Here is a 14,286-nt window from a genome sequence, read left to right as displayed (position 1 = left end):
GGGTTTTCTGACACGAATGAAAAAACTAATTTCATAACTCGTCTGGAAACCACGAGACGAATCTTTTGATCCTAATTAAGCCGTTATTAGCACATGTGGGTTAATGTAGCACTTATGGCTAATTATGGACTAATTAGGCTCAAAAGATTCGTCTCGCGATTTCCATGCAAACTGTACAATTAATTTTTGTTTTTATATATATTTAATGCTTCATACATGTGTCCAAAGATTCGATGCGATGTTTTTGGAACTAAACCAGGCCTAATAAACACATGGTGCCCGGTTTGCTACTACTATTCTTCTCATCAGAAGTTAGAGAAATTAGAAATATTGGTGTCCGTACAACACATACGTATATAGTTAATAAAACTAAATACTCGAAGCGATATTTAATTTGAACTTTCAAACCATGCGCAATGAGCAAAAGCTAGCGAGTGTACGATACTGTATCTATCATCACGTCAATTCATTTTTTAAAATTTATTTTATTTTAAGAGAAGATTCATACGTTAATTTCGACTCCTACTTTAACGTCCCCACACGTAATTGTCAACTCCTCTTGTTGATGACCATGTCAGAATTTCCGGCCAAAGGTGCACGAGCCATGCATTCATGGAGACCGGCGAACCCGTCGTCGTGCTGTCGTGCACACGCATGCGTGCAACTAACTCCCGCCGCTTTCTCATGCATGGTCGATCCCGCGTACGCGCCGCGAGGATGGAGAAGCAAACCTATATAATAAAGCATACGCCTCCGCTCCATGAGCTTCACACCCACAGCAACACTGCGATCAGCTAGAAATTCACTGGCCATCATCGTCGATCACTAGCTTAGTCCGATCCTCTCTCTCCGAACCTGCGTCCGTCAGCAGGTGGGCGAATTCGGGCTCCTGGGGCTTTCAGATGGGGATCTCGAAGAGTTTCTTCGTCGCTTCGCTTTCTCTGCTCCTCGCGGTTCTCGCGTCCACCGGCGAGGGAAGCCACCAGCCGGTCGTAATGCCGGTGGCGATGGAGCTGTCTGCCAAGTACTACAGGAAGACGTGCCCCAACGTGCAGAACGCCGTGCGCACGGTGATGGAGCACAGGCTGGACATGGCGCCGGCCGTCCTCCGCCTCTTCTTCCACGACTGCTTCGTCAACGTAAGTATATGTACTAGTCTCGTACTGCACGACACCCCATATGAGAGGAGAATGCACAAATGCTTTTGTGTCTCACAATCATCCATGACACATTTAGGGTTGTGACGCCTCTGTTCTTCTGAACCGGACGGACACCATGGAGAGCGAGAAGGACGCCGAGCCGGCCAACACCTCGCTCGCCGGGTTCGACGTCATCGACGAGATCAAGTCGGTGCTGGAGCACGACTGCCCGGCCACCGTCTCCTGCGCCGACATCCTCGCGCTCGCCTCCCGCGACGCCGTCGCCCTCCTCGGCGGGCCGAGCTGGAGCGTGCCGCTCGGCCGCATGGACTCGCGGCAAGCCAGCAAAGCGGCCGCCGAGGACGCCAACAACCTCCCGAACCCGAACAGCGATCTCGGCGAGCTCCTCAGGGTGTTCGAGACGCACGGCCTCGACGCCCGCGACTTCACCGCGCTCTCCGGCGCGCACACCGTCGGCAAGGCCCACAGCTGCGACAACTACAGGGACCGCGTCTACGGCGACCACAACATCGACCCCTCATTCGCCGCGCTCCGCCGGCGGTCGTGCGAGCAGGGCAGAGGCGAGGCGCCGTTCGACGAGCAGACGCCGATGCGGTTCGACAACAAATACTACCAGGACCTGCTCCATCGGCGCGGCCTCCTCACCTCCGACCAGGAGCTCTACACCCATGGCGGGGAGGTAAGTAGTGACCTTGTTGAGGTGTACGCGAAGAACCGTAAGGCGTTCTTCGCGGACTTCGCGAGGGCGATGGTGAAGATGGGGGAGATACGCCCGCCGGAGTGGATGCCGGTGGAGGTGAGGCTCAACTGCGGGATGGTCAACAATTGATGGCTGACCCTGACCTTTTCTTATTGTCAGGTGTGCAGCCCGATTACGTGGGAATCAGATGTAGGTCTGAATTAGTTTTCTTTTGACAAAGAAAGTTGTACAAAAAACTGTAACTGTATTCTTTTTGTTTATTATGACCAAAAGTTTATTATATATGTTTATGCATCCCAACACTAAGAAACTTGGCGCAGTCATAATTCAACACAAAGAAATGGTTTGGTGCCATTCTTAATTCGAAGAATAAGAACCTTAGGAATGAATTTTTCAGTTATTTTTGAGTAAGGTGGAAAAACCTTGTAGCTTGTGGCTCGGACCAAGCTCGGGTCAGATCGACTTAAACTCGTAGTCATATAACGAACCAAGATGAGCTAGGCTTTTAACTCGTGATGATCTTAGTAAGCTATCTTGTAATTAAGCTATTCATTTAGCTTATAAGTATATATAAAACATCGTCATATCTTTATATTATATTATTATATACTTAGTGCTTATTAATTAACTTTTGTTAATTATTTTAGTTACCTCCAAACTAATTGTATTTAGTTATTTCTTTTATGGGTTAGTGTTTACTGTTATGTTAATGTATGATAAAACAACAAAATTAATATTACAAGGGTGACATAAATACATTAAAAGCCTAACGAGCCAGATTGCGAGCAGAACTGAGCCGAAATACTTAGTGCGTGCACGTTCGGGGTGATCGTGCCAGCAAACGGGCCACTGTTTCCTTTTCGGGCCAAGCCTGTTTCGTTGAGGTCAACCTTTCTTCTTTTTTACCCTTATGACGGGCTTGAACCTAATCCAATTATTCAAATGAAGGCCTTCTAGGCTGTAGCAAGAAAACATGGGCCATGCAACCCACAATAGACATTTTTGTACTTTCTATTGCTTGTTTTGTTTTCAATATTTCTATATGTAAAGTTTCTATACCAAATATTTACGTGTATTTCTGTCTAAAAAAATTAATGTGTATAAATTTGTATACTAATTGTTTCTATGTGCAAAATTCCTACACCGAATTTTTTCATGGTATAAAGTTTATATATGCAAAGTTTGTATACTAAATGTGTTTCTATGCGTAAAATCCCTACACTGATTTTTTAAATGGTATAAATTTTATATGTGGTATGTATGTATATGCCTATAAAGTTTAGATACACAAATAAATTAGGCTAAAATATTGTGGGCTGTATGTATTGGGCTGCAAGCGAACGAGCCAGCTGGCACGTCGGTAGAAAGTGAAAGGTGCCCATGCACACGGAATGGACTTGATGGAATTTACCCTGCTGATGCGTTCGTGCTATGCGAACGTTCGCGTCCTAGACGCACCAAAATCCAAGAGAGAAAACTTGTAAACAATTATTCTTCCCTAATCATTTCAATCCATTTACAATATTAAGATTAAGCGATACGTTTTTTTTCTCTAATGTGGCGCTTGAAACCTTGAATGATGGCATACTCAGCGAAAGATAAAATTCATCCATACTAGAAAAAATGTCCGCATGTTACAATGGGTGAAGTTTATTTTAATCTTATTATTGTTATATGGTTTAGTTAAGATGAAATTCACTCTGGGAGTTTGCTTGGATATATATATTTTTATAAAATCATGAGCTGCAGTTAGGAGTCCGATCGTCTCAAGTTAGTATGCGAGTTTGTTTAAACAGATTTCTTATATGACTCCTTCTGTATTACCAAAAGTGAACGATCTTGAAAACCGACTTAAATACGGATATTGTCAAGGTTATGAATACAACATACCTAATAGTAGTTGACTAAATCTCGGCAGGACCCACCATATACCATGTCTTATACGAATACAACCTCCAGATATAGGAGGAGTTCCGCATAAGGAAGGATGAATAGAGTTCTACGTGGAAACGATAAGGACTACTCGGATTGTATCCATATTGGTTTCCCTAGTTCTACTTGAAAAAGGGGACACCTATTGGTATAAATACAAGGTCCCCTAGGAGGAGAGGGGACATAGAAAAATAGATCAAGACACAAGATCAACATACAAGCCAACATACGCCAAGACAAGACGTCGGATATCAACTTCAGAGGCAGGCATGGCTAGTTCCTTACGGTGCCTACGGATACCGTCAGGAGAGATATAGCGTTGTCTCTGATCTCGCCGGATGCGGAATCAAGGAGGAAGACTACCGTGTCGTCGACTACGAGTCAGACCTTCAGACCGCCATATCGACAACAGTTAGATAGGCTACCCCAAATATTGTACTTGTGTGATTATGGTGAATAAGAGCAACGACCAGCTTCGGCCAACAGGATGTAGGGCTATACCTGATAATTCAGGGGCCCGAACCTGTATAAAAATCCTCGTCTCCATCTCTTTACCTCAGTCTCGCATATATCCTAATACCAACGATCCTCATACTGTGCAAATACCGGAATCGCGACATCAAACGTCGACAGATATGTATTTCCAAAAGCGAATAAACTTATAATCCGACTCACATGTCGTCCCATACCTTAATCCATAGGCCATGTTTAAGGGAGTACTCCCTCCGTCCCATAGAAGATCTGGATAGAGACTTATCCAGACTTGTATTACGATTGTCAGCATCAGGTACTAAGTTAGTTTTTTTATGGGACGGAGAGAGTATCTGGTAGCTACAATCTCCTATAGAATCTCCAGCATTCCAAACAGTACATATTTTCATTTAGATACGAAGCTAGATTTTTTTTTATATATTTCAGAAAAGAAATTAAAATATAGAAGCTTGGAATCTAGCTTTTCTATTACTTACTAGCGTGTTATTCACAAATTGTTTCTTGGAATTTTGAGCTCCTCCAAACAAAACCCTAGCAACTTGGAATTAAAAGAGCAAGGGTTCCATTCAAAAATTGAGTGTGGGAAATACGTCAGTTCTATCGTTTCTTCGACATGCTTCCACTTTCGTTTCAGCTCATTATTCAGAAGAAAGCAACTCACCCATTCCCCACACGATCAACTGCCCTCCAACAATTAAAAAAACTGTAACAAGTTTAGACGGAACGTCGCCGCCACGCCTGCCGGGTCCAAGTAGGTTGGCTTCATCATCCATCCGTTAAATTGAAGAAAATCATTACTATTTCCTCCAATCCAATTCGGTAGGAAACGTTTAACCAGAACCTATAAATACTGATACAAACGGAACCAGATACACCCACAAATCAAATCAAATTTACTGAACGTCTCCATTAATTCTGCTCACTCGCTTCCAGCCATCCACTGCACTGCAGCTCGATCGACCACGCAATGGCCACTGCCTGTGCCTGCACGACCACCGACGGCAGTGGCGACGTCTGTCTCCGTCCTTCCGCCTCCGACGGCCTCCCCACACACCAGGCGTGCACCTCCAAGGCCGCCCCAGACGGCGAGACACGCCGGTGTCAGCATCAGCGGCGGCGGTGCTGCGTCGTCTGCCTCGTCGCAACAATCGCCACGCTGGTGCTCCTCGGCGTCGCCGTCCTCGTCCTCTCCCTCACCGTGTTCCGCGTCCGCGACCCGGCCGCCCGCCTCGTGTCGGTCCGCGTCGTCGGCGTCTCCCCGAACCTGGCGCCACCGTCGCCCCAGATCAACGTGACGCTGCTGCTCACGGTGGCCGTGCACAACCCCAACCCGGCGTCCTTCACCTACTCGTCCGGCGGCGGCGGCGGCGGCGGCGGCGGCCTCACGTACCGCGGCGCCCACGTCGGCGACGCCGTCGTCGAGGCCGGACGCATCCCCAGCAGAGGGGACGGCACCGTGCAGATGGAGATGACGGTGCTGTCGAGTAGCTTCACCGGGGACTTCATGGCGGAGCTGATCAGGGACATCGAGGCTGGCGCCGTGCCGTTCGACGCGAGCGCGAGGATCCCCGGGAAGGTGGCCGTGTTCGGGGTGCTGAAGCTGCACGCGGTGGCGTACTCCGACTGCCATGTCGTCTTCGGCGTCCCGGAGATGGGGATACGCAGCCAGGAGTGCCACGACCGTGCCACGCTCTGAGCGGCCGGCCGGCGCCGTCGTTACGCAAATATATTGATCGTTGTACCGTATGCGTAGGGATGTGTAGTAATTGTGTTGTCGTTGTCTATACTGCGTGCCTTGTACATGAACGAGTGAAATTTAAAAATCTTGATCATTGTTTGTTTATTTTTTCGTACTAGTGCCACACTACACTATGCCAGAACCCTACATCTGTGACGGCATACCAGTGACGGGCCTATGAATTGGTCACAGATGACCGTCACCTTTAATGGGTCGCTAGGTTTACCGTCATCGGTAGGGCATCCGGCCGTGGCCCGTCACAGGTATCCCCTCACCTGTGACGAGCCGGAAGGAAAAGCCGTCACAGGTGAGGAAGTGACGGGTTTTCCTCCCAACCCGTCATTGGTATCCCCTCACCTGTGATGGGCCGTGGCACTATGAGCTGTCACAGGTGGTGGTCCGCCACCTGTGACGGATTTTTTTTACGGCCAGTCATAGGTAGGTCAATACCTTTGACGGGCAACTCAATTGAAGCCCGTCAAAGGTATGACCAACACCTTTGACGGGCTTTTTTAATCTAACCCGTTTGAGGTGTGTTGGGTCTATAAATACCCTCCCAAACTGCCAACTGCTTTCCATCCCGACTAGTTCACTGTTCACAAATCGGTTGGGAGGGCAAGGGGGGCGATTTTTTGCTAAAATTCAAGGTAAAAAACACATTATTCTCCATTCCTTCTCAATATATCGATCATCATATATTTTTCTTCGTATGTTGTTGATTTCAGATGAATCGTAGATGGATGTACTATGCGCATCGTTCGTCTACCGAGTATAGAGATGGGGTCACTGAATTTGTCACATTTGCGGATAATGACAGAAAAAGTAGGATGAGCATGCACATGTTGTGTCCATGTAGGGACTGTAAGAATGAACAGATGATCGAAGATAGCGATGAAGTGCATGCTCATTTGATAATGAATGGATTCATGAAGAAATATACCTGTTGGACCAAGCATGGAGAGCAAGAGGCGCCTGATGTCGCAGCGGAAGAAGTGTTGGATCAGGATGTGGAGAACACCGCCGGCGCCGCAGCTCGAGAAGGCATGTTCGTACTTTCTCCTTTAGGTGGAGAGACCATAGATTTGGACACTCAATGTCTATCTACAATGTTGCATGACATTGAAGATGCAGAGGACAACGACAGAGATTTTGAGAAGTTTAGTAAGTTGGTAGAAGATTGTCAGATGCCCTTGTATGATGGATGCAAGTCGAAGCACAGCAAGTTATCATGCGTGTTGGAACTCATGAAGCTTAAGGCTAGTAATGGCTGGTCGGACAAGAGTTTTACAGAACTTCTTGAGCTGTTAAAGGACCTATTGCCAGAGAGGAACAATTTACCGCAGACGACATATGAAGCGAAGCAAGTATTATGTCCGTTGGGCCTGAGGTCAGAAGAATTCATGCATGTCCGAACGACTGCATTTTGTATTACAAGGAATACGCTGACTTGGATATCTGCCTGTCTGTGGGGCATCAAGATACAAACGAGCAAAGAGTGAAGGTGAAGGAAGTAAGTAAAAGAGGGGAGGCCCAGCAAAGGTGGTGTGGTATCTCCCAATTGCGGAGCGCATGAAGAGAATGTTTGCGAATAAGGAACAAGCTAAGCTAGTGTGCTGGCATGCCGAAGAACGGAAAGTCGATAGTATGCTGAGGCACCTAGCAGATTCAGTACAGTGGAGGACAATCGATAGGATTTACCAGGAATTCTCAAATGACCTAAGAAACATGCGTTTCGCAATGTGTACGGACGGCATTAATCCATTTGGTGATTTGAGCAGTCATCACAGTACGTGGCCAGTTCTGCTTGTTAACTATAACCTTCCTCCCTGGTTGTGCTTCAAAAGGAAGTATATTATGCTTGCCATGCTCATTCAAGGACCGAGACAACTTGGCAACGATATCGATGTGTTCCTTGAACTGATAATCGATGACTTCGAAAGGCTATGGAATGAGGGCACACGGACATGAGACGCATATGCACAAGAGTATTTCAACCTCCATGCGATGCTGTTTTGTAGCATCAACGATTATCCGGCCCTTGGCAACCTTTCTGGCAAACTGTGAAAGGGAAATGGACATGTTCGGAGTGTATGGAGGAAACAAGAAGCAAATGGTTGAAGCATTCACACAAGACGGTCTACATGGGTCACAGGAGATTTCTCCCAAGGTATCACCCGTATAGGAATATGAAAAAGAATTTCAATGGACACAGAGATACAGCCGGATCCCTGGCAGAGCTAACAGGGACAGAGATGCACAACTTAGTGATGGGAATAACAAACGAGTTTGGAAAAAAGAGGAAAGTTGGAAAGACAAAAGAGAAGAGCACGTCGAAGGAAAAAACAGAGGAGCATGTGGAAAAACAAAAGACAAAAGAGAGGAGCATGTAGAAAAAGAAGTCAATATTTTGGAGACTACCATACTGGAAGGATCTTGAAGTTCGCCACTGCATAGATTTGATGCATGTCGAGAAGAATGTATGCGAGAGTTTAATGGGATTACTGCTTAACTCAGGTACTACAAAGGATGGTCTCAACGCCTGACGAGATCTGGAAGAAATGGGTGTTCGGTCGGAACTACATCCCATAACCACGGAATCCGGCAGGGTTTACCTTCCTCCAGCCTGCTACACTCTCTCGAAAGAAGAGAAGATTGATTTGCTAACATGTTTGAGTGGTATAAAGGTTCCATCTGGTTACTCATCAAGAATCAGTAGGCTCGTTTCACTGCAAGATCTTAAGTTGGTAGGAATGAAATCGCATGATTGCCACATTCTTATCACACAGCTGTTGCCCGTTGCACTAAGGAATATTTTGCCTCCTAAGGTGCGACACACGATCTAGCGGTTGTGTTCCTTCTTCCATGCAATCGGCCAGAAGATCATTGATCCCGAGGGACTAGATGAACTACAAGCAGAACTTGTGAGAACTCTATGTCATCTTGAGATGTACTTTCCTCCAACTTTCTTTAACATAATGGAACATCTTCCCGTGCACCTTGTGAGGCAAACAAAGTGCTGTGGTCCAGCATTCATGACGCAGATGTATCCTTGCGAAAGGTACCTAGGGATCCTTAAGGGTTATGTACGGAACCGTTCACACCCCGAGGGGAGTATCATCGAGAGTTACACCACCGAAGAGGTCATCGATTTTTGTGTGGACTACATGTCAGAAACTTCTTCAATTGGATTACCACGATCTCATCACGAAGGGAGGCTTGATGGTGTTGGTACTGTTAGAAGAAAGACTGTTAGGTTGGATCGGAAGGTGTATGATAAAGCTCATTTCACGGTACTGCAGCATATGACTGATGTGGTGCCGTATGTTGACGAACACCTTGCAGTTCTCCGACAGGAGAACCCAGGCCAATCAGAGAGTTGGGTCAGAAATAAGCACATGTCTTCTTTCAACGAGTGGCTGAAGAACCGAATTGCCAGGTTGCAGAACTTGTCTAGTGAAACACTTCAGTCGTTGTCACAGGGTCCTGAATGGAGTGCCACCACCTGGCAAGGATATGACATAAATGGATACACCTTTCACACGGTAAAGCAAGATAGGAAATGCATAGTGCAGAACAGTGGGTTATGCATCGAGGCTGCTAGTGACGGTGGTCGTCATGATCAATACTATGGTAGAGTTGAGCAAATATTGGAGCTAGATTACTTGAAGTTCAAAGTCCCATTGTTTCGTTGTCGATGGGTCGATCTTCGCAATGTAAAAGTTGACAATGAAGGTTTCACCACTGTCAACTTGGCTAACAACACGTACAAGGATGAACCGTTCGTTCTCGCGAAACAAGTTGTTCAAGTGTTTTACATAGTTGACCCGTGTAACAAGAAACTACATGTTATTCGTGAAGGGAAAAGGAGAATTGTTGGATTGGACAATATTGCAGACGAGGATGATTACAACCAGCACGTCCATGGCATAGGTCAAGAAATACCTCTAGAAGAGGAGGAAGAAGAAGATGACGTTCAATATGCACGCGTCGACCATGAGGAAGGATTATTTTTGTAATTTATGTACGTAGTTTATGTCTCTAATATGTTCGCAATGATTAATATGTTCGCAATATTGTCCCTTATCTGTATGACTCTAATATGTTCGCAATGATCAATAGTATATTGCTGATGAAATAGTCAAATAAAATAATTAAGTGAAGCACCCACTAGAAGTGAAATAAAATAATTAAATTAGTATAACCATTGAAATAAAATAATACAATTAGTAAAATAATGAAGTGCAATTACTACTGTTAGTGAAATAAAATAATTAAGTATAACAAAAATATATAGTGTATGTGGAAATACGTTAAGGAAAATAAAATAACTAAGTGAAATAAAATAAAATAAAATTGTTGTAGGCAAACTTACCTGTGATGGGATCTAACTGTGGGGCCGTCACAGGTGACATCACCTGTGACGGGCGAGAGTGTTGGGCCCATCATAGGTGAGGACACCTTTGATGGCCCCATATTTGGCACCCGTCACAGGTGAGTTTGACTAGGGTTGACCTAGGGTTGGACATCTTCTAGATCGATCCAGATCCGGCACCCACTCTCACTCACTCACTCTCTCGACCGCTGCCTCGCCTCTCTCGATCCAGATCCGCTGCCCTCTACTCCCTCCTCTCCACCGCCGCCTCGACCTCTTCACCGCCCTCCCCACCGCCGCCTCGACCTCTCCACCGCCCTCCTCGCCGCCGCCCTCTCCACCGCCGCCGCCTCACTCACTCTCTCGACCGCTGCCGTCCATTTCCACCGCCATCTCCATCGTCGCCGCTTCGACCTCTCCGCCGCCATCTCCGCCGCCCTCTCTGCCGCCATCTCCGCCCTCTACGCCGCCCTCCCCACCGCCGCCTCACTCACTCTCTCGACGGCCGCCGGGACCTCCTCTCAGTCACCACGCCAGGACCGTCGTCATCGCCGCCACCGAGATCTCCTCTCCGCCGCCTCCTCCTCTCGACCGGGACCTCCACGGTGAGCCCACTCCCCCCGCCTCCCCTCGTTTACTATTGGTCGCCGATTAACCCCCTCTTCTCCTCCTCAGCGCCACCGTGCCAAGAAGCCACCGCCGCGCCGCCGTGCCGAGAAGCCGTGCGCCGTGCGCCGGCCGGGACTCGTCGACGCCGTGCGCCGCCTCCTCTGCTCGTCGTCTCCTCTCCAGGTACCCCTCTCTCTCTGATGCCGCTGAATGGAATGGTGCAGTGGATGGATGAATAAATGATGCAATGGAATGGATGAATGAATGATGAACTTTGATGAATGATGAACTTTGGATGAATGATGAATTTTGTCATTCCGTTCAGATTGTTGCAACTGTTATTTAAAACTTGAACGTGTAGCTAGTTTGAAACTTGCATGTGGATTTAAGTGCCATTTTGACATGTAACCATTCATGGAGTGTGTACTGCTTTATATGTTGTTTTGTTCCCTTTTGCTAGACCTATTGAATTTTGTGGATAATGTTTACATTTAGCTGAAAAAGGATGGATTGATAGATTGGCAACAGTGTTTCTAGCTAGGTAGGGTAGCTAGCTAGAAATAGTTTGTCTAGCTAGCTAGTTAGGGGTTATGTTCCCTTTTCCTATAAATAAAGCATATACAGGGTTTGAAATTTAGTTCAAATGGAAGAATTGATTGATTGGCCGCAGATTTAATGTAGTTCCGAGGTTATCAAACCATCACAAAATACAAAAATGCTTGGGGAATTTTGGTGGATTGGTTAGTGTAGTCCATGGATGGAAACGACCTAGACACCAAAATTTTCCATGCATTTTGTTTTCTGTCATTCTTTGATAATTAAGGACCTTTATTAGGTTTAGGGTTTGAAATTTAGTTCAAATGGAAGAATTGATAGATTGGCCGCAGATTTAATGTAATTCCGAGGTTATCAAATCATCACAGAATACAAAATGCATGGGGAATTTTGGTGGATTGGTCAGTGTAGTCCATGGACGGAACCGACCTAGACACCAAAATTCTCCATGCATTTTGTTTTCTGTCATTCTTTGATGATTAAGGAACTATGCAGATTATCTAAACTTGTTGATTTATATACCCTTTTGTCTATGAATAGGTGAATTGTATGAATTGTTGTTCATATACATGATTTATATGCCCTTGCTGCTGCTGCCACATAAATGATTGTGGGCTGTTTTATTATCTACACTTGCTTGAATTGAATGGATGAATTGCTGTTTACATGAAGTTAGTAGTACTGTCTCCTTTTTTTTTGATGAAATATATGTATATTTGAGATGTGAAATATATGAGGTGATGAATTTGGACTGTTTGTGGATGAAATATATGCAGTATTAGAGGAATTAGTCTTTTTGTATTAGATGATTTTAGGATTAATTTTTCTGCATTGGTTGAATTTTGCATGATTTTAACAATATAAATGGCCAGTGATGTTTTGTGGACCCCCGTTTCTATAACAGGAATCATTCGTGTAAACAGTACCATTTCCCTGGATCAAGTAGTCTGGTACACACGAGTTCATAGCTGAAATACCAAAAGCACATACACGAGAGTCTAGTGCTAATTATTACATCATAAGCCCGCAGGCATTCTCTTAAATCATCGAACCGAGCGGTCCGGAATACATCCAAAAGCAGAAATAGATGAGGCAGCGGAATTCAGGCAGCGGCATGCCATTGCCACAGGCAACGACCGTAACTAAGACCTACTGAGCGCCATCGTCTTCTTCTCCCTCCTGGTAGTAGGCATAGGGATCCTCCGAAGCTTCATCTCCCGCTTCTGATTAATTTTATATTTGCAAGGGTGAGTACCAACCGTACTCAGCAAGCCACCACAGCAAGAAATGCACATGATAAGAGTATTCAAAGGATAGCTATGGTTCCTTTGCGCAAAGCCGGTTTTGTAATTCTTTTCGCAAGCCTAAGACCTAGCACAGACTAATCAAATTTTAGTACCAGTGTTCATATTAAACAATGACGGTTCTGTCCACCATCCATTGTGATCCCAAGGATAGCTTCCCGCCATTGAGTCGTCATGGTTTTCTGAGGACGTCCACCTTCCTTCCTCTTAGGAAGTGGCTCCATCAGCATAAAAATCATCATGCAATATCCCATCCCACACAGGTTAAGAATTTAGAGTCTAGCCAGGTGTAATACATGTCCCGGTGCTCAATAACCGCGAGCACGGCTATTCGAATAGATTTGGTTTACTAACACTGCAGTGGATGTACACTTTACCCGCACTCCGCAACTGCCCAACACATGAGCCTCGTCCCAACACATGAGACGCGTCACGGCAAAGCTTTTCGATAACCTCGCATTGGCAGTACCCGCTCCATGAACTTAAATCCTCATGCACTCTAGGTGTCCATGTTTCTAGCAGTGAGAGGAGTTCTGGCGCTCCCGGGAAAGAGAAGTCTCACACACATATTAAATTATAGTTCAAGTTAAGTTCTCTCTCTCACACACTCATGGCAGTCCTACCAATGGCGACACCGATGTAGGGCACGCCTCTCGGCCCTACCTCAACGGCTGTCCCATCGTAGCGCACCTGCCTCACTCAGGGGTGAACCATCTATGCAGGGATACTGCCTCCGCTCGGCTATCTAATCCGCTAGGTCTATACCCATTCGAGAAGTACGGTTGTACGGGGGTCGTTTCATGCTTAACTTCATGGCTCGGTCCTTAATTGACCGGGGACGGTACTAGCCTTTTCCAGATACCACCCAAATCCCCCGTCCACCCCAGTCGAAAATAGTTGTTTAGTTTTATTTTTTTTTCCTTTCACAAATCATGTCATCAATATCATGGCAATGTGGCGCTCATGTCTCCACATGCCGCATCTCAATTACCTTCCCAAAGGTAATTGCCCAAGCATATAGCATTTGATAAATATGAGTATGCATAATTCTAGAATAGCATTTCTAAGCAATTGTCATAATTGACTAGGGACTCATACGTAAACATGGTTACGAAGGAATAAGGGCAAACAATAATCAAGGCATGGCATAATCACAAGTAGGATGTTCATCATTGCATGCAATTTTATTTGTAAACAAAATAATTTCGCAATTGGGATCAACATGTTCAAAGAATAGTGATGACTTGCCTTGCTCAAGGTCTTGCGGGTCTTGGTCCTCGCTTGGATCCGCAACTCTCTCGGGCTCTACAAGTACGTGCGAAGAATCGATTTTGAATTCGGTTAGAATTCAAGTAAAATCCAAATAAATCCAAGTGGGAGTCGAGCGCGTAAGTCAATTCTTTTATATTAACTTTACTATTCGC

At 45.8% G+C, this 14,286-nt stretch overlaps 2 protein-coding genes across 2 annotated transcripts; both read left to right on the top strand.

Moving 5' to 3' along the window:
- The first annotated feature begins 790 nt into the window (after positions 1-790).
- Positions 791-2,112, top strand: LOC127777646 (peroxidase P7-like). Its single transcript, XM_052304254.1, has 2 exons — positions 791-1,139; positions 1,237-2,112. Exons 1-2 carry the CDS (start codon positions 903-905, stop codon positions 1,987-1,989), a joined length of 990 nt encoding a protein of 329 aa, XP_052160214.1. The 5' UTR covers positions 791-902; the 3' UTR covers positions 1,990-2,112.
- A 3,139-nt stretch (positions 2,113-5,251) lies between these two features.
- Positions 5,252-5,980, top strand: LOC127776965 (uncharacterized). The gene has a single exon (XM_052303506.1). It carries the CDS (start codon positions 5,252-5,254, stop codon positions 5,978-5,980), a length of 729 nt encoding a protein of 242 aa, XP_052159466.1.
- Positions 5,981-14,286: the final 8,306 nt, after the last annotated feature.

The sequence above is a fragment of the Oryza glaberrima genome, chromosome 6 (genome assembly GCF_000147395.1).
Source record: "Oryza glaberrima chromosome 6, OglaRS2, whole genome shotgun sequence".
In the NCBI taxonomy this organism is placed as follows: Eukaryota; Viridiplantae; Streptophyta; class Magnoliopsida; order Poales; family Poaceae; genus Oryza; species Oryza glaberrima.
Note: the sequence above shows the minus strand (reverse complement) of the source record. Positions and strands in the feature narration are given on the sequence as shown.

Coding starts and splice junctions, on each gene's coding strand:
- LOC127777646 (XM_052304254.1), top strand. CDS start 903: ATGGGGATCTCGAAGAGTTTCTTCGTCGCTTCGCTTTCTCTGCTCCTC. Junction 1,140..1,236: donor TCCACGACTGCTTCGTCAAC/GTAAGTATATGT, acceptor TGACACATTTAG/GGTTGTGACGCCTCTGTTCT.
- LOC127776965 (XM_052303506.1), top strand. CDS start 5,252: ATGGCCACTGCCTGTGCCTGCACGACCACCGACGGCAGTGGCGACGTC.